Here is a 22,573-nt window from a genome sequence, read left to right as displayed (position 1 = left end):
ATTTCATTGCTTTTTTTCTGAAGGAGCGTTATTGTTTAATGAAAAACTCACTATTCCCCGGTCAGCATTTTGTAAGTGCACACAGAAATTGCACTTCTCAGTATGACTCTCATACTTGGGGGGAAAAATGGCCAAATTCATCCCTAGGGGAATTTATCATCATATAAATTAAATAATTTATTTGCTCAATTTTGAGTTATTTTTCAAAAACATTATTAGACATCTTTTTTTACTTTATTATTATTTACTTTATTATTAGACTTTTTTTTTTTTTTTTTTACTTTTTTTACACATTTGGTCAAATAATTCACAAATATATTTGTATAATGATTTATTCCAGGCATTTCATGAAGTATTTAAAATAAATTATTTGACAGATTCTAATCTCAGCATAAGGTTCCGCTGAATTTTATTAGCTTTAGAGGAGCTAGAACAGTGGTGGGCAACATGTGGCTGCATTACCACTCCCAGTGGCCGGATTACCCTGATCGGCCACAGGTTGACCACCACTGAGCTAGAAAGGGGATGAATTTGCCCCCACAAATTTAAATACAGTTGGATTTTCTAAGCTTCTGTGAATTGCATCCATCTTGCTAAAAATGGTCATTTGTAACATGAACAAGAGGGGAACCCAAAGTCGGAGAAACTGGTTACCTTTCTGCTGTAAAATCTGTCATAAGATTAACTGTCATAAGAACAGGTTTCAGAGTAGCAGCCGTGTTAGTCTGTATTCGCAAAAAGAAAAGGAGTACCCGTGACACCTTAGAGACTAACAAATTTATTAGAGCATAAGCTTTCGTGAGCTACAGCTCACTTCATCGGATGCATTTGGTGGAAAAAGCAGAGGAGAGATTTATATACACACACACACACACACACACACACACACACAGAGAACATGAAACAATGGGTTTATCATACACACTGTAAAGGAGAGTGATCACTTAAGATAAGCCATCACCAGCAGCAGGGGGGGGGGAAAAGGAGGAAAACCTTTCATGGTGACAAGCAAGGTAGGCTAATTCCAGCAGTTAACAAGAATATCAGAGGAACAGTGGGGGGTGGGGTGGGAGGGAGAAATACCATGGGGAAATAGTTTTACTTTGTGTAATGACTCATCCATTCCCAGTCTCTATTCAAGCCTAAGTTAATTGTATCCAGTTTGCAAATTAATTCCAATTCAGCAGTCTCTCCTTGGAGTCTGTTTTTGAAGCTTTTTTGTTGAAGTATAGCCACTCTTAGGTCTGTGATCGAGTGACCAGAGAGATTGAAGTGTTCTCCAACTGGTTTTTGAATGTTATAATTCTTGACGTCTGATTTGTGTCCATTCATTCTTTTACGTAGAGACTGTCCAGTTTGGCCAATGTACATGGCAGAGGGGCATTGCTGGCACATGATGGCATATATCACATTGGTAGATGCGCAGGTGAACGAGCCTCTGATAGTGTGGCTGATGTGATTAGACCTACTACAGGACAGGCCCAAGAAAGAAAACAACAGAACGCCACTAGCCATCACCTTCAGCCCCCAACTAAAACCTCTCCAACGCATCATCAAGGATCTACAACCTATCCTGAAGGACGAGCCATCACTCTCACAGATCTTGGGAGACAGACCAGTCCTTGCTTACAGACAGCCCCCCAATCTGAAGCAAATACTCACCAGCAACCACACACCACACAACAGAACCACTAACCCAGGAACCTATCCTTGCAACAAAGCCCGTTGCCAACTCTGTCCACATATCTATTCAGGGGATACCATCATAGGGCCTAATCACATCATCCACACTATCAGAGGCTCGTTCACCTGCGCATCTACCAATGTGATATTGGTACATTATACCAATGGTACATTATACCATTATACCAGGAGCCACGGGTACTCCTTTTCTTTTTGTCATAAGAACATTTCTTTTCCCCTGGGATAAGGAAAGAAAAAAAGGAGCCTCACATAGCATTTGCTTCTTGCTGCCAGACTCAGAAGCAAGACATGGGAACCACTGCGTTTTACCCGAGTCCCCCTTGTGGCAGGTGCAGAACACTATGATAGTCTCTGGGCTGATCTTAAAACATCTTAAACTAAAATAAACTGTGATAGGCAGTGCATTTCTGAGTAATTATAATGCACCTTGGGGTTATCATGAAGGCCTGAATCTGAAGACAAAGTCAGTTTTGCTACTTGAAGAGCAACTATAGCTCTGAAATGTACTGGTGGACTGGAACAATTTACTAAGGGTTGTGGTGGATTCTCCATCACTGACCATTTTAAAATCAAAATTGGATGCTTTTCTAAAAGTAGTCGTCTAGAAATTATTTTGGTCCCTTCTATGAAATATGCCTGATGAAGAGTATACATTAAAAATCCCAGAAAAGAGTCAGGCCTGTGACTATATAATGTACATCATCAATACGCAGGCTGAGAGATCCAAGTGACTTCAAGTTTTTCACTCTTGTTGATAATTTTGATTAGATAAATATGTTTCCTATTTCCTAGCATCCCTCTTTTGAAAGAGGTGTTAACTATAGATTTTAAGGACCACATTCTCCTCTCACATGAGTACATGGATCCCACTGAATCCAATGGGAGCTGTACACACACTAAAAGCAGAATTTGTGTTAAAAAATTATGTTTACCTTTGAAATTCAGTCAGTTAAGAGACTATGAGTTTATAAGTAGGTCTTCTAAGTGTGTGATAGAGATCCATACTTTGCAAGGAGTGTGTGTGTATATATATATATATACACACACACACACACACACACACACACACACACACACACTTGAGGAAACTTCAGCTTCTTGATTAAAATAGAAGAGAAAATGTTAAAAGAAATACACTTAGTATGGGGAAATTTTTTGTTTTTAATTTACAGCAGAAAGAATATAAAGCATTCAGAAAACGTTTTCCATATTTTAAGGGCAATTCAAAACATTTTGCATGGTTCCAGCAGCTGAGTTCTTCAACAGATCCATTGATTCAGTGATGCTTTACATGCACAGTTACAAAAATAAAACTTACAAAAAAGAGACATCTATACTAGTTTTACATGCAAGTCTTGGGGACCCCCTGTTGGGCACCAACTACTGTGTGGAACTGCTGTAAGCGTGCAACCGTATAGGGAGTTCATGTTATATTCTTTATTTCTTTCACACAGTATTACTTATGTCAAATGTGTTACACAAAGGAGCAATTCCATATTCAGGAGGCAGAAGAAGGTCCTGCTCCTGGCACTTGGGAATCCCGATTATCCAAGAAAGCTGCACTTACGTATCTTCTATCAGAAATAAGTTCCACAGTCAAGAAAGGGGTAAGCAGAAAAGCTTTTTCAATGGGAGAGCATTTTTAACTCATCAGTGGTCACATTCACTGAAAGGTTCAACCCTGTTCAGCAAAGTACTTAAGGATATACTTAACTTTAAGCATGTGAGTAGTCCCATTAAGTTAATGGAACGACTCATATGGCTAACACTAAGCATGTGTGTAAATATTTTGCTGTATCAAGGTCTTTATCAGTAGGTACACCACCAGGCCTATGGATCTGGAAGGGTAACTTGAAATAGCTCTGTATTTTACTGAAAATTTTAAGTACAAATATAAGGGGTTAAAATGTTTCCACTGAGGTCATTACTCTTGTTAGGAAAAGATCAATTGTATTTGTCATAATGCCAGTCAATGGGACAAACATTTATATTTCAAAATGTCAGAGTATTTCCAAGATTAATACAGAGCATTCCAGTTCATTCCAAAGGAGTTTATTTTCAAATTCATTTCCCATTCTTTGTGTGTGGTATACTTAATATGTAAGGTTCCATTTCAATAAAATATATGGAGATTATGAGGCTTCCACAGCCACAGTGTGGGAGCCAGACAATTTTTTTTTAATTGAATCAGGTCATAAAGCAGAAGTTCACAAACGTACAGAGTTCTGATAAAGAGCTATATATCACATATATTGTAATTCAGTGCTGGCAGTGAAAGGAAGTAATTAAAAACCAGATACAATTATAGAAAAGGCACCAAGAGCACTGACCCCAGTTTTTTTCCCACAATCTTTGTGTTTACCCTTTTTTTTAAAGACACCAGTTTAAAAGCTCATTTGTGAATATTTTTAGGCTTCACAAAAAGCCTGGAGTTTAAACATTTTAGTTGGTGGCCAGGATCAAGTAAGAGCAACTATTTCAAAACTAACTATGTAAAATTTACACCAACCATTTGGAAATTTTAAACTGGTACTAGCAACAAAGTCACAGAAGCAATTTCTGATTTCAGCTACACTTGTGTAAATCCAGAGTAACTGCACTGACTTCCTGATATTTACTAGTGTAATTAAGATCAGTTCCCTATTGTCTAAACTTCATGACAATTTTTAATTAGTATTTCAATTTAAAAAGTATCTGATTTCTTTGGCTCCTTACTATGTAGAAATAGCAATATACCATGACACCCCTACAAGACCAGTTTGCATCTTTTAAGTTTTACTTTTTATTTTTTTAAATTTTTGTGCATTTTTATTACATTTTCTGACTTCCAGCAGGAGATATGAAAATGTGAAACATATTTTCTACTTTCATACTATTTCTTTTTTCAGTTTATGTTCATTCTGAGTGTTCTTTATTGGAGTGAGTGTATGGTGTTAAGCTAGATACGTTTTTGTATTCTTATGATTATCTGCTTTGCAAAAGTAACTTAATTTTCTTAAGCAATATTAGCATTCACATTACTTGGCACCATTGGCAAAAAATAAAAATAAAAAAAAAACCTCCTGGTAGCCAAAATCAAATGTAAACATATCCTTTTTTAGTAAAGTTACTCTGCCTTTTTTTCCTAAGTCTAAATACAATAGCTCTTTTTTTTTTTTTTTGCAGTTTAGTCATGCTTTAGCAAAATGTTCTTCTAAAGAACATTTAAAATAAAGTTTCTTATAGTGAAATAAAGTTTTTTGTTTCATTTTACAGACCATAGCCACTAATGCTTTGCTTTTTTCATTTCTTTTTTCTTGAATTCATGCACATCTGTTTTAATATATACAATATGTACAAACAATACATCCACACTCTTCGCTCATTCAGACAAAACTATACAAATAATAATTTTATCTTGCCAAGTTATTAACCCTTTGTGAATAAAATATTTAGTAATTAATCAATATATTCCCTTTCAAATATTATTTCTCATTTTCCATTTCTACCTTCTATATATACAGAAACTGCCCAGATTTTGATGAAATAGCCAAAATAAGAAATTTACTGGCCAGGATGGAGCACCACTCTGATGTTTAGGTGGTATAAATATCCAGGCAACATATGTACGTGATTGCTCAGAACAATAAAATTACTGTAAAAAAAAAAAAGCGCTACATACGTTACGAACTATTGTAAGTAAATAATTAAAAGTAAGGCCAGAAAATAAAGTGCTGAATATGAGAATAAGTACATGACACTTTAAATACTTGCAGGTTCTAGAAAAAATACCAAAAAAGGAACTTTTAAAAACTTGCTCAAGCTGCTCTCTTTATTTCCCATGCATTACCCGTTTGCCTCATATGCCAACCCACTCTGTAAATTTCCACGGGATGTATTAAAAACCTGCAGATTTAAAAAGTTGCATTAAGTGTGCTGTAGAGAGATTCAAATAAAAAGAAAGGACAGAAGTGCAAAGGAAATGAGAATGCATGTACCCAATAAAGATTTACTGATCTAAGCCCCGCCACTGACTCTTGAAGCTTCAGTTTCTTGGAGATGATTGACAGGTGCAGGAATAGCATTCTTGTGTTGCTTGTGCATTCCCACCTTTTCTTAACAATATTTTTGGTATAATATTTGTACAGTTCCACACGTTTTAATACAGCCCTATATGAAAAGGATAATTAATCGCTTCTTTTGGAGAGAATGAAGCAACTCACAAATTCCTCCTGGTGTCTTTTTTTCCCATGATCCAACAGAAGATTGAGTTCCAAGATGTCTTGCTGAACAAATTAAAAGTTGTCCATGAAAGTGCAAATGCAATGACCAAAACATTACTGTTAAAATCCTGCAGCTGAGATTCCCAGAACTGCAGTGGGTTTTTTGTTGTTGCATGTCTCTGCTAAAAACAGAAAATGATAACAGTCTGAAAAGCAATGTCACATTGCTACGGGATGCTGCTGTGTATCTTCAAGTTCCTTGGCCTTTTTCAATTCTTTCACTCTGAAACAATAAAAAGGCCCTCTATAACATTTCTATTCCAAACGAATTTCAACAGGCAAAAGTCAAAGGGATCCCTCACTACAACTTCCAGTATGAAGTAACCATCACCTAAAGAAAACTCAGGAGTATCAATAAGAAAGAACCTCCTGATACAGTAAATAATTGGGAGCCAGGGAAGGGGAGAAAAAAAGCATTCAGAAAGAATTCACCTTTTGCAACCCATTTCTGGACAACTTTATTTAATACCCAAATTCATTCTACTATCAAATCATCTTACCTAATTATTTGTCTTTTATGACTGCTTTTCATCAACTGCTTTTCTGTTGCTGCCTCATGTACCAGATTTGAGCAAAATGCACTTTCTGTGCTGCCCCCTTTTCTAAGTAGGACACTGAACATGGGCAGCTGCTGCTGCGCCTAGCATTGTGGGAAGGAGAGATTTAGTCCAGACTTCCACTGGAAAGTTCTATTTAATTTATACAGTACTGTAGATTAGTAGAATTTACATGTGTGTATGGACTTTATACTGGCATCAGTGTAAGCAGGTACGTTACTTCAACTTATTATCTCAGTCTCACTGTCAGCATCTGAATAGTCTGGATACTTGTAGGATATATTTATTTGTATCTTCATAATCCCCAGTCAGGGGGACAGTCTCTCCACAGAGTACTAACTCCGTAAAGAGCATTCAGATGCTACAGTTGTGAGCACTTAAGAAATGCAAGTGCATTCATTGATTTATGTAGCACCTATTACCATTGGATCTAAATCTGCTATTTACAAAGCTGTAGTACATCAGTTAAGTGAAAATATGGAAAATTTAAAACTAAACAAATTAAATATGATGTGTGTCATGCCTAGAAAACCATTAAGGCCACTACTTGGTTAACATACTCTTGCTTTTTGTTGCTTTGTCACTTCACTGAGGCTTCCTTGAAGTGACTAAACAAACAACTGCAGACATCCAGAATTGACCTAGGCTATCACCCTGTCAAGCCTTTATCAAGTTGCTTAGTAAGGAACCCAGATTCAAGGGAGAGAGTTTGGGGTCCCAGTCATCGTTAGGTAGGGAATGAGTTTCTAATGCAGTTCTATATACCTCTCCTTTTGTCTCCACTATGTATAGCTCAATTTAACTCTTCTTTGTCAACCAAAGCACTCAATGTCACAAAAGGAACTGCACAGGTTTTTTTGTACTGGAGTTGAAGTAGCTCATTAGGACTATACAACTCATATGATTTTGACTATTTTTTATTACAATATACACAACTTAGTAAAATAATTTTAGACATTCTAGCTAGACATGGACTCATTTCTATGAACCATCACAATGCATTAATTCCAGTTCAGAACGAACAGCATGTTAAACCTGATTTCAGATGCAGTGTATTGGAATAAGCTACTTTCTACAGAATCATATCTATGTGAAAAAAACCTGCCTGAGTCTGCATGTCCATGCTCAGTTATTCCAAGGGTAGTTTTACCCCAAAAAGTTGTGATTATGACCCAAAGTAGAAGGATTTAGCAGAGCACATACACAGTTGTTAGTATATTAACTTCTTAAGCAAATTGACTTAGAGACACGACAAAGGGACAAATTCAGAGGTGCTTTATAAAGTATTGCAAGTTTCACATCTGTAAGTGGGCATAAGGGAGTCCAACTAAATCTGAATGAATGAAACAGAGCCATAGGTTAGCATAATTTAGATGCTATGGGGACAGAACAGAGCAGAAAGAGCAACTAATAGAGTGCAAATTAAAGTAGGTATCCACCACTACATTACCTTTTGGCCCCCTATGCCCAGAGACTGTTTTATACTTACATATTGATGTGTAACCAATACAAACTTACACATCTCTGAATTTGGCCCAGTGACTGTATGCAGAATAACTGTGTGTGTGCGCGCACCTGTGTAGAAATGTAGCCAGAATGGAGCTATTTGATGTTTTTAACTAGGTGTTTTAAACTATCTTTCAGCTAAATCAGAGCTCTAGCATTCAGGACATCCTGTAAGCTTGTGACACTGGGGGGCAAAGATTCTAGCAATGAATGAATGGATCACATGGGTCAGTATGCATGCATTTAGAACATTACTCATTGTCTTTATTTTACTGAAGTGTTTGAGAATTCCATGCTTGGGAGGACACAGAGTGTGGATATTGCTGATCAAAATGAAAAAAGGGTCTGCTGTATTTCATCACATGTGGCATGACTCTGAAGCCCTGGCTACACTAACATGAACTATGGCTGAAAGTGGCATCTCACTTCCACATTTTGAAACACTAAACAGTTTTGACTGACACTAGGATTTAAACCATTCTAGTATAGATTCAGGGAGCCCCATTGCTGTAAAACAATAACTCAATTTTGAGGTGTAGTAAAAGTATTGCAGTGAAAGACATGTCAAAGGCTAGCTTTTCTTTTCTGCTGTAAGGGAGCTAAGGTGAAATCCTGGCTCCAGTGAAGTCAATGGCGAAACTCCCATTGACTTCAACAGGTCCAGGATTTCAATCCAGTTGCCTGGGAGGAATTCTCCCTTCTGTGTCCTATGGAGGTTACTCCATATTCTCTCTTTGCAGCTCACTGTGGTTGTTCTGCTAATTATCTGGTGGTCCTGTTGTTCTTGTATTACAGAATATATATATTCAGAACCAGTAGAGGAAATTTATAATACGGTATTTACACCCAATAAACACAAACTCAGAATATTCTTAATTTGTTAAAATTTAAGCTCTCTTTCTGTGCAGCAAGAAAGTGAAAAGTTACTTCTCCCTAGCTGTGCACTAGTTCACATTTAATGTTGAGACTAATCACACATATGCACAAGATATCACCTACGATGCAGGACAGGTAGTACAACTTGTGCATTTTTCAGTTGCACCTCTACTGTAATATAAAATTCACCTGTTATTACTATAGGTCTCATTGAGAACATGCACAATTGGTAAGCTGTGGCTCTTACTAATACATGCTGTCTCCATGTTTAGCACTTCAACATGCAAGTTCTACACTAACCAGAGCACAGTTTTGCTGGAAAAATGCAAGACATGCTTTGCTGCCAACTTCAACCTAGGACATGCAACATCTGTACTGGTGCATACCTGTTTAACTGGAATATGCATGCTAATGCAAGTTGATTATTGTAGCATTCAATATTTGCACTAGTACAGATCCTGTTCACAAATATGCAACACCTTTCTTGGTCAAATGAGTCCTGTACTAGTTACAAGGTTTGTACAAATTTTGGAACTGGGGTGTTGGTTGATGCTTAAACATAAAGAACATACCATTCCTGAGTTTCCCAGGTATGAAATACAAAACAATGGTGTGTTCATTAGTGAAAGATGCTGCAAAGTGCACAATTACATTCACAGACCGCATGTGTTTCACAACCTCGTATTCCACAGCATTTGGAAAATGACTCAAAGATGATGCTAATGTTAATACTTTTTGAATTTGTTAAATTTTCCCACATAGTCAATAGCCCCGTGTGTGTAGGGAGGGGGAAAGGAAGATAGGAGTGTATGTTTGTACAGGTAGTCATTTATTTTTATAATGTACTGCATGTTAATACAAAGAATATGCCTAAACAGTGTGAAAGTTGTGGTGACACAGACAGCAATCAAGAAGATTAAATCTAAGGATGATGTTTTATCTTTAACTCATACTTAGAAAAGCAGGGCCCAGGTGAAATATCCCAATACAAGAGGGTTCCTTGGCTGACATAGAGCTACTGGAATGGCTCTGCCTGTGTTCTTCATTGCTCCTCAGTGCTGGAGCTAAGGAGGCTGGGTGTAGTGGAGTAGACGTTGGCTGTTCTTGGCTGGCTCAGTGCAGCTAGAATGTAAATTGAAGCACCTCTGAGGCTGCTCTTTTGTATAGTGGGGACTGGGAGTTTGGGTGGCACAAAGATCTTTTTTTTTCCTCCAGCCCTGTGCCAAGTGCAAGAATGAAGAAACGGAATCAGAGTAAAGGTCTTCTTTTTGCATTTTTCTGAGCTGTTTTTAAATTGTTTGAGACAAAACATATATGTTTTTTCTTATAGAATTTAAAATACTTATTAATGACCAAATAGCTCTGAATTGCTCTCAAGTGAACCTGAGTTAATGTTTTTGAACTGATTATTTTTTTTGTCCAGTCGTTCAATCCAAAGTCTTGCCAATTTGTCACATAAAAAGTGCACAATGCAAGTGCTTCAGAAACCTTGGAAAGTAGTTACTCTCGTCACCAGCGGTAGCCTTTAATACTTCCATAATTAAACAAAAATCATTTCTTGATCAGTGCCATTTTTATTTGGTGATGTTTTTACAGTGATATAAACTAGAACAGGCCAGTTTCTTCCACTTCCTAGCACTCAGTATATAAAAAAAAAGTACAAACTTAAATTTCAGAATATGAAAATGTGATTCCAAGATGGATTCCTGGACAAATTATAACCCTGTAAATAGAAATTCATAATAGCAGTGCTGTTCACAAGACAGCGACAGCTGGTGCTGCCTTACCTCAACTAGCCAAGACATTCTCTGCACCTTGTTTCATCTCTTTCCACTTTGAATTTCAGGTGAGGAAGGGGGCTGAGATCTGTGGAGGCTCCCTTCCTTTTCCAGCATTAGCAACCCGCCAGGAGTAAAAAAATTGTACCAGATTTTATAAAATGAAGGAGGCTTTTGCCCCCAAAATAGCTGCTCTCCGAGTGGATGGTTCATCTAGATCTGAACAGACTCCAAATTGCAGTCACAGGTGTCAGTACCTTAACTCAAGGCAGCCATGGGCAGAAGTAGCACTAGGCCAAAGTTTTAGGTGGGGGCTGTAACTTGTTTCAGCTCTATATGCATGTTCTCATTAGTTAAGGGCATTTTTGAAAGTGCCTCTTAGTGCTGTGATGTGGCTGACAGGGCTGTTCAAGTGAAGTCCTGCTGGTGCTGAAATGTGAAACTCTGTAGCCTGAGGCACTGGAGCGCTGCCCCACATGCAGCCTTCATCAAGAAGAGCTATTATGCTGTTGCATTGGCCCCTGTGAATGGTGCGCAGAATTGGAAAGAAGGTGAATTTATTTTCTTGTGTATCTGTATGAGGTAGGGGCCCAGTGTCAAAGGCTCCACTGGAGACCTCTGAATCACACATTTTGGCCATAGGCCACGCTGGCCACCTCCAGGTACAGGGTCATTCTTCACAAGCGAGTGAAGGGAACTTGGAGTGAGTAAGCCAGGATGACAGGGAGTATCACTGCCCCCCTTTTATTGTGTTCTAGTAAGTTAACTGTGAGGTTTGGTCCTTTTAAATGTGAACAGAGCTTTTGAGCTGTGACCCTGTGAAGTGTGAAGATCACAAACAATCCCACAGCTCCAAAAGTGCCCCAGCTAGACAGTTCTCATGACCTTTGGATTTTAATTACTTATTCAAAGTTGCATTGTTAGGTGCTGAAGCAATTAGTAAGCAACAGCCCTGAAAGCCAGCAGCAATTTGTATTATATTGTTTCCCTCAAATTTCAAATGAGAATTTGTGAGCAAATGAATTAGGCCTACTTAGAAAAGTTACAGCAGACAATAGCTTCATGGGTAAAGCATAAGGCAAAGCTGTTTCACAAAAATTACTCTATAATGCCCAGCCAAGGAAATGTTCAATGAGTAAGTGAGTTTACAGCAAAAAAGTTCTGGCAATGCTGGAGGTCAGTAATATAAAGGACAGAGTGAATTAGAGCCACAGAAGGCTTTTTAGTCAGTTACCTGTTGCTCTGAGAGCTGAATTGACTTGTGTGAAATTTAGGAAATGGGAGCTCTTGCCTTTTTCCAGATATCTCATTTGGATTGCAAAACAAAAAAGACAGAAAGGCCCAATAAGAATGACACCCCAGAGCATGGGGCCTCCAATTTAACGCACCAAAAACATTCAGTCCCTGCAAAAGGTAAATGAAACAAAATTATTTTGGAAACTTTCATTGCAGCCACCTTGACACACGCCCCACATAACATTTTTCTCCCATTATCCTTACATTGGATCACTCAGAAGAGGGTTTTGCCCCCTTCCCCTAACATTGGCCCCATTCTTAATGTTATGACAAGACACATAAGAAATTGGGTATTTAATGTAATGGCTGCTGCATATCACACATTTCCTTCTTTTATTAAAAGAACCTTGGTGTACAAGGGTGGGAGAGGCTGTATCTTTGAACTGCTGGGGGAAGGACTGGCCTGCAGAGAGCGACAGAGGACATTTTATGGGGTTGTTCATTCAGGCATGAAATAAAGAAGTTGTACTTACCAGAGTAATTGACATCACATGGTACATATACCCTCCCAAAAGCAGAGAACCACATATAACCAATGGGATGAAGTTTTTAAAAGGATGCTGCCATAGATGAATTTATTCCTTTATTATTGCTTGTTTCCTATGGTAATTTTGCTTGTTCTGACCAAGAAAACAGGCTAGAACCTTTGCTCTAAGCAGATAGTAGTTTAACCAGTACAACAGTTCAGGAAGACCTGATTGTTATGAATACCAGCTCCTCAGAATTATGGGAGAAAGGGTCACTGGGGTGTCACACATCTCTCTGTGAGTGTTTTGTAGTTGCAGCCTGCATCTGTATTCTGAACAAAACTTGCATGTGGGAGGTTAATAGGAAGTTTAAACAAAGGAACAGGTGAACATTTTATATGTTCAGGGGAGAGCAGTAGAGATTTGGCATAGCTGAAATCATTCCAAGGTTAATTTGGGATGAAAGGAGCTACTAATAGTAGCTTATTATTACCAGTTCCTTCTGAAACAGCATGTTATCACTGCTGCAGTAATGCAGCCAATTAATAGTGACTAAATAAGGCCCTTTGAGATCTGCAGCTTTCTTACTTAAATCCCACCCAAAAAATCTTAACCTGCTCTGGGAAATCTGTTATATTTAATCCAGGTAATTCTTTGGAAGAACACCTTCTCTCCTTCGCTTTTTTTTCCCCCCTTCAAATAATGAAACCTCATAATATAAGCTAAAAATTAGGGCTGTCAAGCGATTAAAAAATTAATCACAATTAATCATGCAATTAATCGAACTGTTAATAATATAATACCATTTATTTAAATTTTTTGGATGTTTTCTGCATTTTCAAATATACTGATTTCAATTACAACTCAGAATACAAAGTGTACAGTGCTCACTTTCTATTTATTTTTAATATAAATATTTGCACTGTAAAAAAAACAATATTTCAGTGCACCTAATACAAGTACTGTAGTGCAATTTCTTTATCATGAAAGTTAAATTTACAAATGTCAAATTATGTACAAAAAAATAACTGCATTCAAAAATAAAACAGTGTAACAGTTTAGAGCCTACAAGTCCACTCAGTCCTACTTAAGCCAATCACTCGGACAAACAAAGCTTGGTTACATTTGCAGGAGATAATGGGGCCTGCTTCTTGTTTACAATGTTACCTGAAATTGATACAGGCGTTTGCATGGCACTGTTGTAACTGGCACTGCAAGATATTTATGTGCCAGATGTGCTAAAGATTCATATGTCCCTTCATGTACCATTCCAGAGGATATGCATCCATGCTAATGACAGGTTCCGCTCGATAACAATCCAAAGCAGAGTGAACGATGCATACTCATTTTCGTCATCTGAGTCAGATGCCACCAGCAGAAGGTTAATTTTTTTTTGGTGGTTCAGGTTCTGTAATTTCCACATCAGAATGTTGCTCTTTTAAGACTTCTGAAAGCATGCTCCACACCTCATCCCTCAGATTTTGGATGGCACTTCAGATTCTTAAACCTTAGGTCAAGTGCTATAGCTATTTTTATAAATCTGACATTGGTACCTTCTTTGCATTTTGTCAAATCTGCAGTGACAGTGTTCATAAATCAAACAACATGTGCTGGGTCATCATCTGAGACTGCTATAATATGAAATAGATGGCAGAATGTGGGTAAAACAGAGCAAGGGACATACAATTCTCCCCCCAAGGATTTCAGTCACAAATTTAATTAACGCAGTATTTTTTTTTTTTTAAAAAGATCAGCAGCAGCATGGAAGCATGTCCTCTGGAATGGTGGCAGAAACATGAAGGGGCATACGAATGTTTAGCATATCTGGCACGTAAATATCTTTCAATGCCAGCTACAACAGTGCCATGTGAATACCTGTTCTCACTTTCAGGTGACGTAAATAAGAAGCAGGCAGCAGTATCTCCCATAAATGTAAACAAACTTGTTTGTCTTAGCAATTGGCTGAACAAGAAGTAGTGGACTTGTAGGCTCTAGAGTTTTACATAACTGCACTCAAAAACAAAAAAAACCCCTACATTTGTAAGTTACACTTTCACGATAGAGATTGCACTACAGTACTTGTATGAGGTGAATTAAAAAAATACTATTTTATCGTTTTTACAGTGCAAATATTTGCAATAAAAATATAAAGTGAGAACTGTACACTTCGTATTCTGTGTTGTAATAGAAATCAAAATAGAAAAACATCCAAAAATATTTACTAAATTTCAATTGGTATTCTATTGTTTAACAGTGCGATTAATTGAGATACCTTTTTTTCATCGCAGTTAATTTTTTTGAGTTAATCACGAGCGTTAACTGTGATTAATTGACAGCCCTACTAAAAATCTGTCTGTGTGTTGTCATTGTGCATGCAACATAAACACGTGTGTGTATGCATATACATTCAGTATGTGTGGAGTGTGTCAGTTTGTGCATGTCAGTGTGTGTGAAAGTGTTAGTGTTCTGTATGGTGTGTACATGCACCTACAGGGTTTGTGTGCATGTTGAGACATGCACATTTACAGCAATAAAGAATAAGTCTCTTATGCTTCAGCAGAGTGGCAGGTGATACGCCTAGCAGCAGCTCATCACTTACATTTTCCAAATATATAGAAAAAATAGTACAGATTGCGAGAGTAAGAAGCAGAAACTGTGGTTTATTATGAAAATGAGAACTGTACACTTAGAATGATTTCTGATGCATCATACCCCATTATTCATTGAAAAACTGCTTGATTTAAAGTCATTAGTCACTGGGTGTACTTACCTGATTCACATTCTTTAATTATTTGTATTACAGTGGAGCCCAAAGGTCCTAATCAAGGATTGGGCCCCAGTGAGCTAGGCACTATGCAAGTATGTACAAAGACAACTGACATATGGGGTAGAGGGAACACAATCAAATATGGACCATTATTACATACATATATCCATTTGCAATATATTTTTTCCTCAGTTATTATAGATGAAATGCCAAGTCTCCCCTGTGCACCTCAAACTAGAGTTCACATTAGTGGTTAGTTCCTTTTACGTGTCATATTAAAGGTAGGTCTTAAGAAAAATCTATGAACATCTGCTGCTTCCTTACTATCTCAGATGTCAGGGACCATTATATTTTATTTAATGATTACAATATACATGAAGCCATTTACATCTATAGTATAAGAAGATTCCTTTGTTTTATTTAGAAAATCACGTGGCTAAGAATTATCACTGTAGATCTTAATGGTGGATGGAGAGATGAGCCACTGAATGGGAAATGGACAAAAAAAATCCACTCATATCTGCTGTACATTAAAAGGTGGGAGGTGTTAAATTGTGCTCCGCATACATTCTTGTAACAGAATAGAATATTTAATTTAGACAATTTCTCATTAATTTCAGCTACTTACAGTGAAACTTCAGAGCATTTTTTTTAAACATTTGAGGAATCAGTGTTTTACTGTATATCAGACTGTGATACAGACAGACAGTGAAATCATATACAATTCAAATAAAAGCAAAGTGATTGATGTTCCTGGCTGCTTTTTGGTCATATAATCAAGCCATTTAAATATTTCGTACCAGTGTGTAACCAAGAGATTTGAATCCCATCCATCCTACTATATATAGCCTATGGAAAAACCTGCACATGTACTGCACCTGTAGTTTCCGATATGCCCTACAATCCATTTAAACTGCAACAATAGCAAGAGAATTCTTATGTTAAATAAATTCCATTCAAAGGTAGCACTGAACTCTCTAGCCGCTGCAAAGCACCACACTAAAATCCCAGGGGCAGATCCTCAGCTGGTATAACTTGCCATAGCTCCTCTGAAATTAATGCTCTGTCCCCCAATCTCTCTCCCGTCAAAATTATCTGGGTCTTTATTTTCATTATTGAATGAGACGAGAAAGTTACTCACCTTGTGCAGTACCTGAGGTTCTTTGAGATGAGTGTTCCTGTGGGTGCTCCACTCCAGATGAAGGTGCATCCCTGCACCTTTGCTCAGAGAGTTTTGCAGCAGTGCCCATTAGGCAGGCGCACTGCCTACCTCGCATGCCATTGGTGTCTCAATAGCACACGTGTGACCCAGACTCCTCAGTTCCTTCTCTACCCTGGAGTCTGCCCCTAACTCTGAAGTAGATGGGAGGACGGTGGCTAATGGAGCATCCACAGGGACACTCATCTCAAAGAGCCTCACTTACTGCACAAGATGAGTAACCTTCTCTTCTTTGAGAGAGATGTCCCTGTGGGTGCTCCACTTCAGGTGACTGAAGAGCACTGCCCGCCTAGGATGGTAGGGGCTTCGGAGTTGGCAGAAAAGCAACTGATAGCACAGTTCAACCAAGTTGAGTATCTGCCTGAAGGCCTTATGTGACAGCATAATGTTTAGCAAAGGTATGCTCAGAGGCGTCGGCCTTGTAAATGTCTATAAGGGGAATGTTGTGTAGGAATGCTACTGACACCAACATGGATCTAGTAGTGTGTTTGTGTCTTGATCCCTGCTGGAGGTTGTATGCCTTTTAATTGATAGCATAAGTGAATGCATCTGGATATCCATCTAGAAATACTTGAGTGGATATGGAGTTACCCTTAGAACTTTCTGCTATGGAGATAAAAAGCTTCCATGAGATTCTAAATGGCTTGGTCCCATCCAAGTAAAAAGACAGTGCTCTCCTAACATCGACGGTATGCATTGTAGCCTCAAAAGCGTTGGCATGTGGTTTAGGGAAGAAGGTTGGTATATGTATCGGTTGATTGATGTGGAAGGAGGAATGTATTTTGGGAAGGAATTTGGGATGGGTACTTAACATTACTTTATCTTTATAAAAGATGGTATATAGTGGGTCTGCCATAAATGCTACAATTTCTCCCACTCCTCTGGCTGATACGATTGCTATTAGAAACACCACCTTCATGGAGAGGTGTAGTAGGGAGCAGTTTGCTAGAGGTTCGAACGGTTTAAGCATGAGGACTATTTAAGGACCAAGTTTAAGTCCCAGGTGGTGCGTAGGTGGTCTCACGTCCGGATAAAGGGTTTGGATGCCCTTAAGGAATCGTTTTGTGATTGGGTGAGCAAAGATTGTAGTGTTGCCAATTTTTTGGTGAAAGGTAAAGATAGCCGCAAGATCAATTAATATGTACCTTAATTGAGCTGAGGGATAGAGCGGACAGGTTCAATTCTAAGAGGTAGTCAAATACAATTGGAAGAGGTGCAGATGTTGCGACGGTTTATCTAGCAACACACCATGAAGTAAATCTTTTCCACTTATGGAGATAAGCGTTACATGGAGTCTGTTTCCCGTTATGTAGTAGCACCCGCTGGACCTGTTCAAAGCAAACTAGCTCCTCATTAGAGAGCCATGGAGGAGCCAGGCCTTCAGATGTAGCATCCCTATGTTGGAATGTTGTAATTGGCCCTCCCGTTGTGTCAGATGATCAGTCTAAAGAGGGAGCGTGATAGTGATACATGCCGACATCTATGTAATGTAATCTATGTAATCTTGTCTCAGTCATGTGGGGGCTATTAAGATGACCTTGGCCCTGTTGGTCCTTATTTTCTATATTACTCTGGATAGTAACGCATATAGCAGATCTGTGTTCCAGCTGATCATGAATGCGTCCCCATTGATTATTTTCCCAGACAGACTCTGGAGCAGAATTTGGAGCATTTTGGGTTGCGAGCCGTCACAAATAGGTCCATTTGCCCCTAATTGGAGAAGATGTTCTACCTCTTGCATAACTAGTGCTCATGAGAAGGATCCCTGAAGAGGGATGGGGAGGGCGGGGTGGAGAGGGGAGTATAAGACAGGAAAGGAATGGTATAGCCCGATCTGATGACTTCCAGGGTCAATTTGTCTGTGGCAATAGCCACCCAAATGGGATAGATAGAATGGGAGCAAATGGTCTCCAAAAAGCTGGATGGATGGTGTAAGTGCTGAAACGGGTGAGAGGTCTTCCTGACCTTCAACCAAGACTTCAAATTTGCTTATTGGAGGAAGTAGGTGGAGATGCCGCTGGTGGTGGAGGGCATCATCACTGTAGTCTCTGCCTCTGTCTTTGCTGTTGGTCATATGGTCTTTGGTGTTGGCTGTGTGTGTGTGTGTGTGTGTGTGTGTGTAGGACGGGTATCTAGGTTGTTGATACGGGTTGTCGTCTTCTTGTGGCAGGTACATGGATGCCCAGGGACCGGAGGATTGCTCGTGAATCCTTCATGGTGTGCAGCACTTAATTGGTTTTGGCTGCGAACAGTTTTTCTCCATCAACATGGAAATCTTGGACAGTATTTTGTATCTCCCGTGGGAATGACGAAGAACTGAACCATGAGGCTCAGCGCATGACTACAGCTGTAGCAGTGGCCATGTCAGCAGCATCCAGTGTGGCCTACAGAGCCGTGCGCGAAATCATCTCTCCTTCAGAGACCAGACATTTGAATTGTTGTCGCTTTTCTTCAGGAACGTCATTAATAAATTCCATAAATTTGCCATAATGGTCATATTTGGCAAGTAAAGCTGTGTAATTCACCACCCGAAATCATAGCGTAGAAGAAAGAGATACCTTGTGGCCAAACAGATCCAGCATCTTACTCTCCTTATCAGAAGGAGTGGTCCTAAAATGTTGTTGTTTGCTCCTTTGATTGGCCACTTTCACTACCAGCGAGTTGGGTACTGAGTGTGAAAAGAGGACCCGAGATCCCTTGTAGGGAACATAACATTTTTGGACCGCCCTCTTGCAGGTTGGGGGTATTGTGGGACTGCTGAGCTATGTCTCAGGCTGGGGACGGCTGAGAAGGAACTGAGGAGTCTGTGTTGTGCACACACTATTGAGGCGCCAATGGCACGTTACAGGCACCGCGAGTGCACGACCTGTACGGGCACTGCTGCAAAACTCTCTGAGCAAAGGCGCAGAGACGCACCTTCACCTGTAGTGGAGCACCCATAGGGACATCTCACAAAGAAGAAAGCTATCATACATTCTCCTATAGAGTCCTCTCAGCAGGCTCTTTTAAGAGTGCAGACCATGCAAGATGAATGGTTGCAAGTAATCTTGAAACTGCAGCATCATGTATTCTTTTAGGAGTCCTGTTCTTGGATAGAAAGGCATGTTGGCACAATTTCTTTGTTCTCTCCTCTATTCCTAATGTGTGCCCTCTCACGCTTTTCTGTTCAGCTTTGAACCTGATTGGCTCATTCTGAGACATTAAAGTGTAAGGCTCATTTTATTATTTCTAGAATAATGAAATTCTTAACATTTACTCACTTCTGCTACAAATCCAGTACTTTTGTTCTGTGTTACCTGCATGCATAGCTGGGAAGCTGGATAGAAATCTTTCAGAGCTTCATAGCCTGTCCTACAGGAAGAAGTGCAGTTTGCGTGAGAGCCCCTTATGCATTCTGCAATAGTTGAGCAAGTGAATTTAGTAGGTAACCTATGCTGCTTCTTGTCTGTAGGTGAAGGGAAAGGGCAGAAGGTGACAAGTGAAGCAGCAGAGAACTGGAGCGGTAACTGCTAACTGGATGGGGGGACAGGGAAGTTAAAGAGCAATTAATTGAAGAGGATGAGGACTGTGAAGGGCAGCAGCAAAAATGTGATAGTGGGAGAGGAGTTTGGAGGGGAAGCAGCATAACTTTTTGAATAATGAATGGTTAATTTGCAATTATGCTCATCTTCAGCGCAGTCTCATAGCACAGGTCTTTGTGGCAAGCAGCCACACCAATGTATAGCTACAAACACCTGCCCAGGCCCAACACCTACCAGCCCCATGACTACTACCTCAGTTAAACAGACTTTAATGTGAAAGATGGGAATGTCCTCCATTTAACCCAGGACAGCGTATTGGCGAGAAACAGTGTGTCCCAGCTAGTAGAATTCCCATTAGTGTACTGTCTCTGGCCCCTTTTCTAGGTACCTGATAAATCTAGAATCCTCTTCACTTCCCACCACTGGGAGGAAGGGTAAAGCCATCTTCCTGAACTCCAACTTTTGGATTCTTTTCTCCTAAGTTTTCTGTTTCTCTGAAAAGTATTGAGCAACTTCAGAAACAGATGCAGTGTTTAGTTGCTGTTGGGAGAGAGGAAAAGAGTCTCCTTTCCTTAGCCTCTCCCACTACTGCTCAGCAAGAGCCTTCAGAAGCAGCACAGGGAAACTGACAAGCTTGTAATTGAGCACCCTGGTAGCTGTTCAGAAAACCATCAAGCAGCAGTGACACTGTGAGGAGACTGGGAATCAGGATGCCTGTGTTCTGTTCTGAGATCTGGAAGTGAGTGTGTAGAGAACAGAAGATTAGGGGTCTGAGTCTCACTGCCCTGCACCAAGTGCAGTCGTTTACACCACTGTAAAGTGAATATAAAATGATGCTATTCTGATCTGTGACATTTTACACCAATGCAACACACAATCAGGCCTTAGAAGGCAGGATTCTTGGATTCTGTTCCCAGCTCTAATGGGAGGATGGAGTGTCTTGTGCTTTGCCTTAGTCTCTCCTGCTGAGCACATGACAAGGAAATGATTTTATTTTCCAGAGAGAAAGTGAGACCAACTTCTGGTTTGCGCACGCGCGCGCACATACACACACACACACACACACAAAGGGGGGGCAATTTAAATATATTTCTGCATTAAGAAAAAAAGTAATCACTTTTACTTATTATTTATCCTTGCAATTGGTGATATATTGAAAACAAATGTGTGATTCTAAAAACAATTTATTGTGATTTCTCCTTTTCAGTATGAATAGCTCAGTCTTAATATTTTCAAAGGGGCTGTGGGAAGCTAGACACCCAACTCATGTCTGAAAATCCCAGCCTCAGTCTGCAGAGAGCAATCGAATAGCAAATAACAATGGACTAATAATGCTTTAGTAAGGGAGCATGGCAGGGAAAAGGCTATACTAATTCTGCATGCTTTCTCTAATTAATCTGCAAGAGGCATAAAGCACTTCACTGTGAACTGACTTCATTTCCTAAAAATAAACCAAACTGTGCTGGAGGATAGCTTTGCAGAGTATCAGTATCTGTTAAACTGTCTGTGAATGGCAGCAAGATTCTCCTTCCTTCATCAAGGCATCACATCAGAGAAGTCAGATTCAGAGAAATGGCACAATGAAGGGATTTGGGTCCACCTCCGTTTAGAACTCCATATCATAGGATTCTTACTTCAGATTTCATGAGGTAAGAAATCAAATGACTCTTCCTATAAATGTGAATGAAAAGACATTTGCAAGAAGAATTGATGCCAGAAGTCTCAGAATTCTGCAAAAATTTCAGTAACTATATTGTTTGTTAGGATCAATAAGTAAGCCAATAAGAGACAGGGCCACACCAGACTCAGTAATAGCGGGCGGAAGTTAGGGTTAATTCACAAAAATTAAACTTGCAACTGGTAGACAGCAGTTTACAGTGATATTTAGTTTATAAGATATGTGTGTGCAACTGTCTAATTAACCTCCCCACTAGACATTTACAAAATATGAGCATTGCAGCTAAGAAAAATAGCCTTTGTCCTCTGCATTATCAAACACGAGAACTGAGCTTTCTTGCTGGGTGCTTTTACACACACATTGTTTGAAAGTAGTACTCCTCTGCATTACAGGAACATAATGACTGTTGTTCTTCCACTGTGGTAACAAATCTCAGCCTCATTTTTGCCCTTTCATGGACAGCACTCAGTTTGTTCTATTGCTGGGTTGGTGAAAATTTCTGTCCCTGCGTAGGGGACTTGTACAACTGCAGCTCTCTTATTCAGATAATTGTACCACCACCAGCTTCTCCCTTCTATTTTCACTTCTTTCTCATTTTAAATATCAGCTGAGAAAGGAAAAAACCTGCGAGCTGGCTCTGGCAGGGCAGCCAGATGTGTAACCTACCTAATACTGCTTCCTAGGAAAAGGAAAACTAAAGCTTAACCATTTTAGGAAATAGCGAGGAGAGCTCCTTTTTGTCCCTACAGCTCAGTCAGAAAATACAAAAGGAAACCCATCTAGTGTAGGCTAAAACAATTTAGAAGCACACTGAGATTATGCTAAAATCTAATATTAATGCTGCAACATTTTAATTATGAAGGAAGTCATTACCCATTTAGCATGTGCCAGTGCAGACCCATTCAAGTTTAAAAATCTGTTAACCAAAAAAATCTGGATACT

General features: G+C 39.3%; 1 protein-coding gene and 1 long non-coding RNA gene across 20 annotated transcripts in view; one reads left to right on the top strand and one right to left on the bottom strand.

The window, feature by feature from the left end:
- Positions 1 to 2,847: 2,847 nt before the first annotated feature.
- CAMTA1 (calmodulin binding transcription activator 1) overlaps positions 2,848 to 22,573 on the bottom strand; it is a 927,426-nt gene continuing 907,700 nt past the window's right edge. For 11 of the 19 annotated variants that reach the window (XM_038376466.1, XM_038376465.1, XM_038376467.1 and 8 more), the window contains one exon: positions 2,848 to 6,189. In XM_038376466.1, coding sequence (XP_038232394.1) covers positions 6,157 to 6,189 — 33 coding nt within the window. In that variant the 3' untranslated portion in view covers positions 2,848 to 6,156. Of the gene's footprint in view, positions 6,190 to 11,917; positions 12,088 to 22,573 lie in introns of those variants that run through there. The other 8 variants (XM_038376458.1, XM_038376459.1, XM_038376461.1 and 5 more) reach the window with 3 other exon arrangements.
- Positions 6,356 to 21,592, top strand: LOC122457044. Its single transcript, XR_006276320.1, has 4 exons — positions 6,356 to 7,254; positions 8,168 to 8,256; positions 19,884 to 20,026; positions 21,495 to 21,592. It is a non-coding gene; the product is annotated as an uncharacterized LOC122457044 (long non-coding RNA).

This window comes from Dermochelys coriacea, chromosome 18, assembly GCF_009764565.3.
Source record: "Dermochelys coriacea isolate rDerCor1 chromosome 18, rDerCor1.pri.v4, whole genome shotgun sequence".
NCBI lineage: Eukaryota > Metazoa > Chordata > Testudines > Dermochelyidae > Dermochelys > Dermochelys coriacea.
This window is presented reverse-complemented; position numbering and strand designations above follow the sequence as displayed.